The sequence below is a fragment of the Ascaphus truei genome, chromosome 2, assembly GCF_040206685.1.
Source record: "Ascaphus truei isolate aAscTru1 chromosome 2, aAscTru1.hap1, whole genome shotgun sequence".
Lineage (NCBI taxonomy): Eukaryota > Metazoa > Chordata > Amphibia > Anura > Ascaphidae > Ascaphus > Ascaphus truei.
Window position 1 is genome coordinate 465,623,748 of NC_134484.1, and position 13,939 is coordinate 465,637,686.

The 13,939-nt window shown below is 43.3% G+C and overlaps 1 protein-coding gene across 1 annotated transcript in view; it reads left to right on the forward strand.

Annotated features, from left to right (window-relative positions):
- LOC142487953 (uncharacterized) overlaps positions 1-12,019 on the forward strand; it is a 19,231-nt gene extending 7,212 nt beyond the window's left edge. Inside the window, exons 2-4 of the mRNA XM_075588130.1 lie at positions 5,969-6,171; positions 6,985-7,127; positions 8,162-12,019. Coding sequence (XP_075444245.1) covers positions 5,988-6,171; positions 6,985-7,127; positions 8,162-10,372 — 2,538 coding nt within the window. The 5' untranslated portion in view covers positions 5,969-5,987 and the 3' untranslated portion in view covers positions 10,373-12,019. The remainder of the gene's footprint in view (positions 1-5,968; positions 6,172-6,984; positions 7,128-8,161) is intronic.
- Positions 12,020-13,939: the final 1,920 nt, after the last annotated feature.

Genomic DNA, 13,939 nt, shown 5'->3' on the forward strand with positions numbered 1-13,939 from the left:
GCGGGGGGCGTCCAGACACTGGTTAAGGGGTTCAGGAAACTAGTCATTCACACCTGGCTTTTATTTCTAGATCCGACACACACACACACACAAACAAGTAACAAGGACTAATTGTAGTATAATGTCTCTCGCCCTCTCTCTCTGTCTCTCGCCCTCTCTCTTTCTCTCACTCTCTCTCTGTCTCTCACTCTCTCTCTCTGTCTCACTCTCTCTCTGTGTCTCTCACCCTCTCTCTGTGTCTCTCACCCTCTCTCTGTGTCTCTCACCCTCTCTGTCTCCCTCTGTGTCTGTCTCTGTGTGTCTCTCTCTGTCTGTCTCTGACCCTCTCTCTGTCTGTCTCTGACCCCCTCTCTCTCTCAGTGTCTGACCCTCTCTCTCTCTCTCTGACCCTCTCTCTCTCTCTCTGCCTCTGACCCTCTCTCTCTCTCTCTGTCTCTGACCCTCTCTCTGTCTCTGACCCTCTCTCTCTCTCTGACCCTCTCTCTCTCTCTGACCCTCTCTCTCTCTGACCCTCTCTCTCTCTCTGACCCTCTCTCTCTCTCTGACCCCCTCTCTCTCTCTGTCTCTGACCCTCTCTCTGTCTCTGACCCTCTCTCTCTGTCTCTGACCCTCTATCTCTGTCTCTGACCCTCTCTCTGTCTCTGACCCTCTCTCTCTGTCTCTGACCCTCTCTCTCTCTGTCTCTGACGCTCTCTCTCTCTCTCTGTCTCTGACCCTCTCTCTCTCTCTGACCCTCTCTCTGTCTCTGACCCTCTCTCTCTCTGACCCTCTCTCTCTCTCTCTGACCCTCTCTCTCTCTCTGACCCCCTCTTTCTCTGACCCCTCTCTCTCTCTCTCTCTCTCTCTCTCTCTCTCTCTCTCTCTCTCTCTCTATCTCTGTCTCTGACCCTCTCTCGCTCTCTCTCTGACCCTCTCTCGCTCTCTCTCTGACCCTCTCTCGCTCTGTGACCCTCTCTCGCTCTCTCTCTGTCTCTGACCCTCTCTCTCTCTCCGACTCTCTCTCTCCGACTCTCTCTCTCCGACTCTCTCTCTTTCTCTCCGACTCTCTCTCTCCGACTCTCTCTCTCTCCGACTCTCTCTCTCCGACTCTCTCTCTCTCTGACTCTCTCTCTCTCTCTCTGACTCTCTCTCTCTCTCTGACTCTCTCTCTCTCTCTGACTCTCCCTCTCTGACTCTCACCCTCTCTCTGTGTCTCTCTCTGTGTCTCTCACCCACACTCTCTGTCTGTCTCACGATCTGGATCTGGATATCTTATTTACCCTATATATCTTAACAGCCCTATACTACACTGAAATAACCTATACTGCTTTCTTTCAGATCTGACTCAAGCTTCACACGGGAGACATCGGAATCCCCCCTAACCCAGAAGACAGGTAGGGAACACCTCCCCTCCAATGTATAACATTGTGGGAATGAGGGTACCTGGACATTGAGGGACTGCGGATCAGGTAAGATCCCAGGCGGGATTGCTGCTTTAGATATTGTGAAGCGGGGGCATCCAGACACTGGTTAAGGGGTTCAGGAAACTAGTCATTCACACCTGGCTTTTATTTCTAGATCCGACATTTACACACACACACACACACACACAACACACACACACACACACACACACACACACACACACACACACACACACACACACACACACACACACACACACACACACACACACACACACACGTAACAAGGACTAATTGTAGTATAATGTAATACAATAAATACATTTATGTCAAAAACGAATGTTGTTCTGACTAGGAATGTATTAAATGTATTTTATTTATATATTTTATTTTAAAGCGGGGTTGGGGGCAGGGTTGGGGGCGGGACTAGGGGCGGGACTAGGTGGCGAGTAGATTTTTTGGTTGGGCGAGTAGATTTTTAGGTGATTTGTCGAACACTGTATATATATATATATATATGTATATATATATATATAAAAACAAACATCACAGCTTGCACTCAATGTACTGGTTCATATAGACAGGTGCTAGTCTCAAATAATAGAAAAACAACATTACCATTCTCTCGTCCGGTAAAGAAAGACTGCACTCGGTTCAGTAATCATGAAAAACTGTATTGGGCATCTGAATAAAAAAGATAAGTCACCCAATCCGACGTTTCGGTACTGGAATAGGACCTTTCTCAAGGAAATAGAAAGATCTCCCTATTATGTCGCACTGGAGAAAGACCCCTATCTAATTAAAAAATAAATTTTATTAACACATTAATCAAAATATAAATGTAGTGAAGTAAACAATGAACCAAAATAATTAAAATAAATTAAAATTGTAAGGAGACGTCGGCGTGCTGAATCTGAACGCTATTACTGGGAATGGAAAAGGCTATTAAATCCTATTATGTGCCACAGCTATACTATTGAATTAGATGTGGTAATAGCTATTTCAATATATTCTCAGAACATCAGATACCTACATAGTTACATAGTTACATAGTAGATGAGGTTGAAAAAAGACGTACGTCCATCAAGTTCAACCTATGCTAAATTCAGACAACAGATACTTTATTCTATATCTATACTTACTTATTGATCCAGAGGAAGGCAAACAAAAAACCCCATTAAGGGGAAAAATTAATTCCTTCCTGACTCCAAGAATTGGCAATCGGATTAATCCCTGGATCAACATCCTTCCCATGTATACTTATTTGGTATATCCCTGTATACCTTTCCCATCTAAAAAGATGTCCAACCTTTTTTTGAACAAATCTATTGTATCTGCCATCACAGTCTCCATGGGTAATGAATTCCACATTTTAACTGCCCTTACTGTAAAGAACCCTTTCCTTTGTTGCTGGTGAAATTTCCTTTCCTCCAACCTTAAGGGATGGCCCCGAGTCCTTTGTACTGCCCGTGGGATGAATAGTTCTTTTGAAAGCTCCTTGTATTGTCCCTGAATATATTTGTATATAGTTATAATATCCCCTCTTAGACGCCTCTTTTCTAATGTAAATAAATCCAATATAGCTAGCCTCTCCTCATAAGTTAGAATGTCCATCCCCTTTATTAATTTGGTGGCTCTTCTCTGCACTCTCTCTAGTTCCATAATGTCTTTTCTTAGGATTGGTGCCCAAAATTGTACTCCATATTCAAGGTGTGGTCTTACTAATGCTTTGTAAAGGGGCATAATTATGTCTACTTCCCTTCCATCCATTGCCCGTTTGATGCAAGATAAGATCTTGTTTGCCTTTGCAGCTACTGCATGACATTGGGCACTATTGCTAAGCCTGCTGTCTACAAGCACTCCTAAATCCTTCTCCATCAAGGATTCCCCCAATATATCTCCATTTAATTTGTAAGTCACCTTTTTATTCTTGCATCCCAAATGCATAACCTTACATTTATCTGTATTAAACCTCATTTGCCATTTACCTGCCCACGTTTCCAGTCTCTACAAGTCCTTCTGAAGAGAAATTTCATCCTGCTCTGATTCTATTACCTTACACAATTTAGTATCATCAGCAAAGATGGAGACTTTGCTCTCAATCCCAACCTCAAGGTCATTAATAAACAAGTTAAAAAGCAGGGGTCCCAGTACCGATCCTTGAGGTACTCCACTCACGACTTTAGCCCAACCTGAAAAAGTTCAATTTATGACAACCCTCTGTTGTCTGTCATTTAACCAGTTTTCAATCCAGGTGCATATATTATTACTGAGTCCAATTTTCTTTATTTTGCACACCAACCTCTTGTGTGAAACCGTATCAAAAGCCTTTGCAAAATCTAAGTAGACCACATCAACTGCATTACCCTGGTCTAAATTCCTACTTACCTCCTCAAAGAAACAAATAAGGTTAGTTTGGCAAGATCTATCCTTCATAAATCCATGCTGACTATTACTAATAATTTTGTTTTCCATTAGGTATTCCTGAATATTATCCCGTATTAAACCTTCAAGTAGTTTCCCTACTATTGAAGTCAGGCTTACAGGTCTGTAATTCCCTGGGTGTGATCTAGCTCCCTTTTTAAATATAGGCACCACATCTGCTTTACGCCAATCTTGTGGTACTGAGCCTGTGGAAATGGAGTCCTTCAATATTAAATATAATGGTTTTGCTATTACTGAGCTTAACTCCTTGAGAACTCTTGGATGTATGCCATCGGGGCCAGGTGCCTTATTTACTTTAATTTTTTCAAGTCGCTTATGAACTTCTTCCTCAGTTAACCAATTGGTCATTAATATGGAGGTTGTGGCTTCCTCCTGTGGCACTACTATTGAACCTGATTCTTCCCTGGTAAACACAGAGGCAAAGAATTTGTTTAATACCTCTGCTTTTTCCTTATCTCCAATAATCTGCCTACCCATCTCACACTGAAAGGGTCCTATATTTTCTTTTCTCATTTTTTTGTTATTAAGGTACTTAAAGAACTTTTTAGGGTTGACCTTACTTTCTATTGCAATCCTTTTTTCATTATCCATTTTTGCTAATATAATTGCTTTTGCAATTTTTGTTACTTTCCTTATAATTCTGATACGATGTCTCTGTCCCTTCTGACTTAAAGAATGTAAACGCCTGCCTCTTCTTTTCCATTTCCTCACCTACCTGTTTATTTAGCCACATTGGTTTTGACTTAATTCTTTTATACTTATTACCCAAGGGTATACACTGATAAGTGTGTTTTTCTAACAATGTTTTAAAGGCTGCCCATTTATCTTCTACATTTTTCCCTGCAAAAACATCATCCCATTGTATTACTACTAGATTAGACCTCAGTTTATTAAAATCTGCCTTTCTAAAGTTTAAAGTCTTTGTTGAACCCAAGTAATCTGTTTTTTGATAATTTATTTCAAATGAGACCATGTTATGATCACGGTTACCCAAATGTTCCAGGACTTGAATATTTGTTATTACTTCTACATTGTCCTATATGTACCATGAAACCTCCTCTATGAAGACGTATAGAGTTGGAGTGCTTGCTCAGTAATGAGTAAAGGTTCTGTATGCCTATATACAGTGTTGATTTGTGGTGTATTTGGTGAAAAGTGGACTTATTTGAATTATTTTGGTTCATTGTTTACTTCACTGCATTTATATTTTAATGAATGTGTTAATAACATTTATTTTTTAATTAGATTAGGGGTGTTTCTCCAGTGCGGCATAATAGGGAGATCTTTCTATTTCTGTCCGCATTACCATTACTCCCAATCAGCACCATCCCTACACCAGTTTTTGTAGTGAAGTTCTGTGGTACAACGGAATATAAGCATACTAGCCTTGGTGTGGTGCGGGGTACACATTTACCCCTTAGGGGGTCCCCTCTTCTTGTGTGCAATTACTTTGTATTTAAAAAAGAGAGCGAATGCTGTTGGATTTATTGCTTTTAATGGCTTTATTGCTATAATGCCTGTGCGCGTTATGTGTCGCTGTAAATTATGGAATTCCTTCCTTTCAGCGCAGCTTCTCTTTAAAATCTAGTGGTATTCACATCCAGGTGACAATGATATCACTGCCCTGTGTCCCAACTACAGTATAAGTGTCAGAATATTATTTCCACAATTCGCCTGCTTTCTGTACAGCAGTATTCATTCAATGACTGAAAGATACATTAGCTGGTGTAGTCTCAGCACGGATTTTTACGGGAGCCGGGTGTGACGTCATAGCCACGCCCACCTGTCGCTCACAGCACAGACCTGTACACACAAAAAGCGAGCATTCGCACACGCGCGCATGCGTGCCAACTTTAAAACAAGCCTTAGCGATAATGGGGAAAGGCAGGGTTGCTGATCTGCCTGAGACACGAATATGCTCACAAGCAGTATTTTTATTTGCTGTACTTGAATAATGGAAAACATGTTCCAATGTCATCAAAAGCACAGAGCACTGTAGACTTGTAACACATGTGCTGCCCTGTGCCCCTTTTTGTCTTGTTGTTTTTCCCTGTGTCTTTCTCCAAAACGTTATCGGACGTATCATCCCTTTGACCTTCGCCCTGTTTCGTTCGGTGCAGGAGGCCACGCTGTGTGACGATGGGCGGGGATCAGAGAGTGGTGCGTGTGTGCGGCGTCCCCAGCCGTCTGCCCGATGACCTCGTGTGCGACAAGCTACACATTCACTTCCTGCGGCCCCATAACGGCGGGGGGGAATTGCTGCGCCTCGTCTATCCCACCAGGGAAAAGGGGGTCGCCGTGCTGATGTTTGAGCTTGAGGAAGGTAACGACTTACTGAATATAATGTAGTATTTCTTAAACTGCTTTGCAATAAGGATTTTCCTTACATGGTGCTGGCAGCGTACGCTGCACTGTGTAGTTGTGAGAATTTTGTTTGGCGTAAGTCTCTACCTCACGCAGGTTACACGGTACAGGTGGTCCCCGCTATCCGACGGTCCGTTATTCGCCGAACGCATTATCTGCCGTTGGAACGGATTATCCGCCGCTCGGCGCTGTTGGATTCGCAATCCGGCTGTCCGCTATCCGGACGGCGGTTTGCGGTGACGGATTCGGGGCGGATGACCGAGGACCGCCTGTATATGCATTCAAAACATTTGCAGTATGGATTCAATAACCGATTAACAACTGCAGTTTATTAAAAGCAGCAACTCCCCCGTCTTCTTACAGACTCAAAACCAGGGGCGGGTCGTCTGGGGCTGAACCGCGCTAGATCTATCTCCGGGAGCTCCCTGGTCCCCCCGAGATATTTACCTTTTGCAGGTGCCAGTAAAATTCAAGATGGCTGCCGGGGTCGTCCAATCAGAAACTGCAAAATAATGCTCTGCTGAGATGAAGAGATTAAAAAACAAACAAAAAAACTGTTCAGCTCCAGGAGACTCCCTGGTCCAATGATGTAAAAAGAAACATTTGTAAAAACAAAACCATGCGAGTATGGGGTATTGCTGCTTTAACAACACGATTAATTAATCCCAGAACCGTGGTAAAAAGTCTCGCTGTAAAATTCCCCCGAGGACGCGGAGAGATAATACTGGAAGGTTTATCACCCTTATTACTGCTTTTTTTCCTACCTGCTCAGTGGCAGAGCGAATCTTGAAGAGGAAGCATCAGCTTGAAGTGGGAGGGCAGACTTTCCCCTTGGAAGTGATGCGTCCGCAGATCCTAAACACAGTGGCAGGCGTGGGAATGTCAGGCACGCTGAAGCAGCCGCGCTTATTAAAGGTGCGTTCCGCCCCCGAGCTGAAGCGCGTAAAAAAACCCTGCTTCCTGAGATACTTACCGGGCAAGGTGGCGCTGGTACTTCCACATATTTGGGCTTCCCTGCCACACGGGTCAATATGTAGCCGCAACCAATGACATGGCGGATTCCGATTGGCCCGCGTAATGCAGGAGGTTTTTTTTATACTGAGGACACAGTCTGGGTGCTTTTCAGTACTGTATATCTATTAGACCAGTAGTTTCTCTTGAGGCCCCCCTCATCATAGTGCTCAGTTGCTGAGGCACCCCTACAACAGGACAGACACACCGAAAAAGAAGGACAGACCGTCCCAGATAACGCAGGACAGACCGTCCCAGATAACGCAGGACAGCCCGTCCCAGATAACACGGGACAGACAGTCCCAGATAACGCGGGACAGCCCGTCCCAGATAACGCGGGACAGACCGTCCCAGATAACGCAGGACAGCCCGTCCCAGATAACGCAGGACAGCCCGTCCCAGATAACGCGGGACAGACCGTCCCAGATAACGCAGGACAGCCCGTCCCAGATAACGCAGGACAGCCCGTCCCAGATAACGCAGGACAGACCGTCCCAGATAACTCAGGACAGACACACACAATCCTCACTCACCTCTCTCCTTGCCCATGCTGTTTCCTCCTCTGCTTGGCGCTGCCCCCTAGGCACATGCTCCTGACATATACTCCTGAGTGGCTGCATTACACAGCAGTAGCCAATCAGGATGGAGGAAACAGCCCAGCCCTCTAGCAACTGCCCTGCTCTCTCCCGATGGAGAAATCCCGCGTCCCCCCTCATGATTCTCTCAGGGTCCCGCAGACCCCCCTGTAGAGAAACACTGTACTAGACAGAACAAAAAGCTTATTGTTAAAAATGTCTTCTTTGCAAGAGTGGTCTGCACAGCAATGCGTTGCATGTCCCCCCCGGCAGTGAAGGGGTTAAATAATGTTTCTCTTGAGACCATGAAATGTAGGGTTTCCCATGGCTGTTACAAATAAAATGCTGTCTCCTGTTCTGCAGTTTTCCATGCCCATCAGAACAACCCTGGACTTGCAGTATTTCAAGGACGGGAGAGAGGCAGAGGCAATGCTGGAAAAATACAGACTTCAAATATTACCAGGAGAGGGCTCACAGGTCGAGATACAAGGGGAGTTCCAAGATCTGAGAAGACTTAGAAGAAGACTTCAAACCATGATCAGTGAAGGGAAGACCGGCCTTCCTGAGCACCATGCAAAAGAGCAACAAAGAGTCACGCCGGAGCAGACGCACAAAGTAAGCAGCAACCAGGAAACTGTTGGATTTGAAAGTATCCCTGGAAGAGACCAGCATGGGTTAGCATTAGCCGGTAATGGCAAAGAGCTGGCAACGGCAGTGACTGGAGCCAACCAAAAAAGTACACAGAATAGTGTTTCTGAATCATATCCCAGCCCCAGCACTGTTGTGTATCCAGTCAGTGGAAGAGCCACCTCCCCTAAAGCTAAGCTTGGCTCCAGTTCCAAGAGCCACATTGATGAACGAGACTCTGGTAGTCCAACACGTGATTGCGAAAGAAGATCAGCAGCCAGGGGGTCTTCCTCAAGGTCAGCCAGGGGCTCATCCGCAAGCCGGGCGCAGTTATCAAATGTTTCCCCGACCAGCAGCCAGGATAAATCCTCGAGTGCACCAAGTGGATTTTCTTGGTCCTTTCGTGTGGACAAGGACATATTAGAGTACATCCAGGTTTTTGGGAACAAATATATTGATGGCATTCTCACTGAATGTTCAGTTGAAATTAAAACAAAGTACTTAGAGGACCTTAGCCATGTTACCTTAAGTGCCACGTCCTTGTGTACTTCTGTGCTCTTTGAAAAGGCTCGTACGGATATTTCAAACCTCTTCACGAATGCTCAGAAGATTGTAATTACTGAATACATCTCTTTGACCGAGTTCTTACCCAACCTGAGAGCAGACATCGCTGAAATAATGGTACTACATGGAAATAGAAGGGGCATTTTGACAATGGTTTATAAAGATTTGTTACATCTCATTGGACCATCTGTAAAGGTATATGAGTTTATGCAGGAATGGAAAGCAAAAAAAAAACATATTGAAAGTGACATAATTAATGCCAGAGGACAGATAAGAAATATGGAAGGAACTCAGGGTTCCTCTCATCCTTCTAACCAAAAAAGTACACAGAATAGTGTTTCTGAATCATATCCCAGCCCCAGCACTGTTGTGTATCCAGTCAGTGGAAGAGCAACCTCCCCTACAGCTAAGCTTGGTTCCAGTTCCAAGAGCCACTTTGATGAACGAGACTCTGGTAGTCCAACACGTGATTGTGAAAGCAGATCAGCAGCCAGGGGGTCTTCCTCAAGGTCAGCCAGGAGCTCATCCGCAAGCCGGGCGCAGTTAGCAAATGTTTCCCCGACCAGCAGCCAGGATAAATCTTCCAGTGCACCAAGTGGATTTTCTTGGTCCTTTCCTGTGGACAAGGACATATTAGAGTACATTCTGTTTTTTGGGAACATAGAAATTCATGGCATTCTCACTGAATGTTTGGTTGAAATTAAAACAAAGGACTTAGGGGACCTTAGCCATGTTACCTTAAGTGCCATGTCCTCGTGTACTTCTGCGCTCTTTGAAAAGGCTTGTAAGGATATTTCAAACCTCTTCACTAATGCTCAGAAGATTCTAAGGACTGAAGACATCTCTTTGACCGAGTTCTCACCCAACCTGAGAGCAGAAATCGCTGAAATAACTGTACTGAAGGGAAATAGAAGGGGTATTTTGACAAGGATTTATAAAGACTTGTTACATCTCATTGGACCATCGCCAAATTTGTATGAGTTTATGCAGGAATGGAAAGCAAAAAAAAGCCATATTGAAAGTGACATAATTAATGCCAGAGCACAGATAAGCGAGATGAAAGGAACTCGGGGTCTCCCTCATCCTCCTGCTACAGGGAAGATGACCGCGGATGCAGATGACAAGAAGGAGTTCAAGCAAGATGCCCAAGCTGTGGCTGTCACCGGAAGCGGGAGAGGACGTAGAGATGGCAAGGGGGAATCAGAGGAGAGAGGGGCGAAGCATGGAACCCCTGCCCTACCCACAAAGGAATGCAAAGAAACTGCTCCATTGGTCCGTCATGCGGGGGAAGGAGGCAGAAACCAGAAAGGAAACATGATGCCACCTGGAAACAAGACATCATCTAGAAATTCCACCGCAAACAAGCCCAAACCGTTTAGATAGACGCAACGGTGATGCTGTTTGAGTTCCAGGTTCTAAAATGTTTTGTAACATATAGTGCCTATATACTGTTAAAAAAAAATGTAGTGTATCAAAATATCATTGTTAAAAACGAACCTTCACATGACTTCATAGGTACTGTATGATTAATCATTTGTTGTTTGAATTGATTTTTGATGCATCATTTTGAATACCCGGTTGATACAATTTATACAAAAAGAATGAGGTGTCTTTTTTTTATTTAGAAGTATTATTAGTACAATAGGGAACAATATTGGGTCTTTTCACTACATAGTAAATATCCTCTGGGCCTAAATGAACAGATTGAATTGCATCCAAAAAAAACAATGAATGAAACGACGATCCCGTATAGCTTAATAGGAGCAGACCAAATAACTGAACATTATAAATGAATTTAATACATTTCAAATATGTTAATTTTTCATCTGATATGCCATTTTTAATTTGGTATGCCAGTTATATAGGGAACGTGAACATTCATGTAACTTGCAAGAGTTGCCTTTTAGGATATTGAATTGGATATTAGGTTTTTAATATTGTAATGTAGAGGTGTTTTTTTTTTATATAAGGTGCATTTATTTGTAATAATATTTTAAATATACGGTTAGTTAAATTGTTGTAATGAGTTAATACACCCAAATGAACTATAAAAGTTGTATATTAATTCGTTTTGAATTAATCCAAACCATGTTATTAATACATTTATTTGTCTTATTTCTTATTATTTTTTATTAATATGATAGTGTAGTAGATGAAAAGTGGTTAAAATTTTGTGCATCATATTTGCTGTTTGTGATTTAGTTGTACAGTACAGGCATACCCCGCATTACCGTACGCAATGGGACCGGAGCATGTATGTAAAGCGAAAATGTACTTAAAGTGAAGCACTACCTTTTCCCCACTTATTGATGCATGTACTGTACTGCAATCGTCATAACTGATGTAAATAAGGCATTTGTAACAGGCTCTATAGTCTCCCCGCTTGCGCACAGCTTCGGTACAGGTAGGGAGCCGGTATTGCTGTTCAGGACGTGCTGACTGGCGCATGCGTGAGCTGCCGTTTGCCTATTGGGCGATATGTACTTACTTGCGAGTGTACTTAAAGTGAGTGTACTTAAAGCGGGGTATGCCTGTACATGTATTAATGTTTCTATGCAGGGGTTAATATGATGAAATGATTGTTTGAAGTATGGTTGTTGTATGCGGTTTATGTATGTGTATGGTACTTATTCAGTATGTCCCTTATTGCGGTGGAATGTAAATGGTTAAATGTTTATTTAAAGCACTCTAGGATACACCAAGAAAGAAAGCACAGGAGCGCACCAAGGTCAAGAGATATGTATTCAACAATACAGTAATAAAGTGTTTACTTACATATTAATAAAACATAGTCCAGTGCAAAATGCAACCAGGCTCCGTGTCACCACATCAGTGTATCAGGAGGGATAGGGGGATGTTGTGTTTGTGTTGGTTTCACCCGCGCGCTGGGATCAGCTGACACCACCTCACAGTTCCCCCTACTTCCGGGTTCACGCATCACTGCGGTACCCGTATGGAGTAGGTCCCCACGTCTCCGTCACTGACTGTCCCGAGCAATGGGAATATGGTAAGTGTGTGTATATATGTACAAGTCAGCGACCGGTAGATTGAATATCTAGCTATCCTGCTATGTTTAATATCACAGCGCACTACAATGAAAAATTAATTGACAGTGTGTTAAGAGTACGAGTGCTCTACGAGTATTGCGCAATGTTGTCAGTCTCCTACTTGGCGCTGTTTTAATGTAGTGTCTGCAGTCTCCTGGTTCTATCTGTGTAGACCCCAGTAGTCGGTTATTTATTTACCTTCACAGTCAGTGAGCCTGCATTTCCTGCACTCCATGTGAGGTGTCTTCACAGTACTCCACTGTGAACTCACCCTAATATTGCTGTAGTTGGCAGTTTCATTATGCTGTGAATTCACTATCATTATCACTGCACGTGCCAGCTCTATCACTCAAGCACTCGTACTCTTAACACACTGTCAATTAATTTTTCATTGTAGTGCGCTGTGATATTAAACATAGCAGGATAGCTAGATATTCAATCTACCGGTCGCTGACTTGTACATATATATATATACACTTACCATCTGGTCTCACAGTTGCCCCAGAGGGGTTAATACCCTGACTTACAGCATCCTCTGTCCTCTATATCCCACCAACATTAAGTGGTTAACTGGGATAGCATAACTCTACAATTGATGACACGGATGCTTGATAGCGTTGATTTAATATATTTTTAAACTCACAGTACACAATTCTTTGGTAATATATGTTTTAAGTATAATTATTAAAAGTTAACTTTTACATTTAGTTGGTGTGCATTTAAGTGAATTCTTTTAGGGGGCACATCCATTTTGTGTTTCCCCTTCCCCTTTTTCTGTACATAGAGAATACTTACTGGCTGCCGCATCCTCCTCACCGCCGCTGTCCCGCATCTAAATACCGGGACCAGGGCCAAAACCCGGGACATTTCCGGGACGGACCGCCACCCGGGTCAGGAGAGAAAAAAACGGGACTGTCCCGGCAAAACCGGGACATCTGGTCACCCTAATTATTGAACAATAATCTAAATGTATAAAAACACAATAAAAAGTACACATGGACAAAAGGGAAGGAGAAGGGAAAGGGGGGAAAGGAAAAGGGGGGGGGGGGGCAGAGGAAAAAAAGGGGGACGGACGGGGGGAGAGAAAGAAGGAAATGTATAAAGAAATAGCACAAACAAACATACACATAAAAATATAGATGCATACATGCACTCTTAATGCCAGATAAATTGAGGGAATGTGGAAAGGAAAAAATGAGGGACAAATGGGCCCAAAAATAAAGAGAATTTAAATAAGAAGAAGTTATCTCAAAAAAGGAGTTAATTCGACATAATGGTTTAATCCCCCTATGTGTATTCCCACGTCAATTGAGGGTTGATTGAACAGTAGCTACTTTCAGATGCTGCGGTTTAACAGTATCCCCAAGTAGCTACATTGTATCACAGGGGTCTCCCCTGTACCTTGAAGGTAGCTTTCGGGGAACGCTTATGTTAAAGCATAGCCCATTGCTTTTCAATGGAGGATCTTCGCATATACTCTCGGGCGCCATCTGGTGGTCTTTTACAGTCATGGCAACAGCCCTGTAAACTTTGCATAGTAATACATGGCATTCTGTACCTCACTGCAAATGGTGGCCAAAAGGGCGGGAAGGAGCAAACCAAGGGTCATAAAACCAAATACATTTAACCCTTGCCCCCCCCCCCCCGACTGATTCCAGTGTAGAGAGAGGCAATCCAGAAGATTAAAGCGGAGCACAACTAAAAAGGGAAATTATAGTCACAGACTGATCTGACAAAAGAGACGCCATTATTTACACCCACTTTCTCCAAACAGGCTGAACAAATTAGGTCTATTTTATATAGACACTGGGATATTTTGAGATTGGACAAAGATCTAGATACATATACTAAATCCAACCCTAAGATAGTCTTTAGAAAGGCAAAAACTATAGGTAGTCATGCT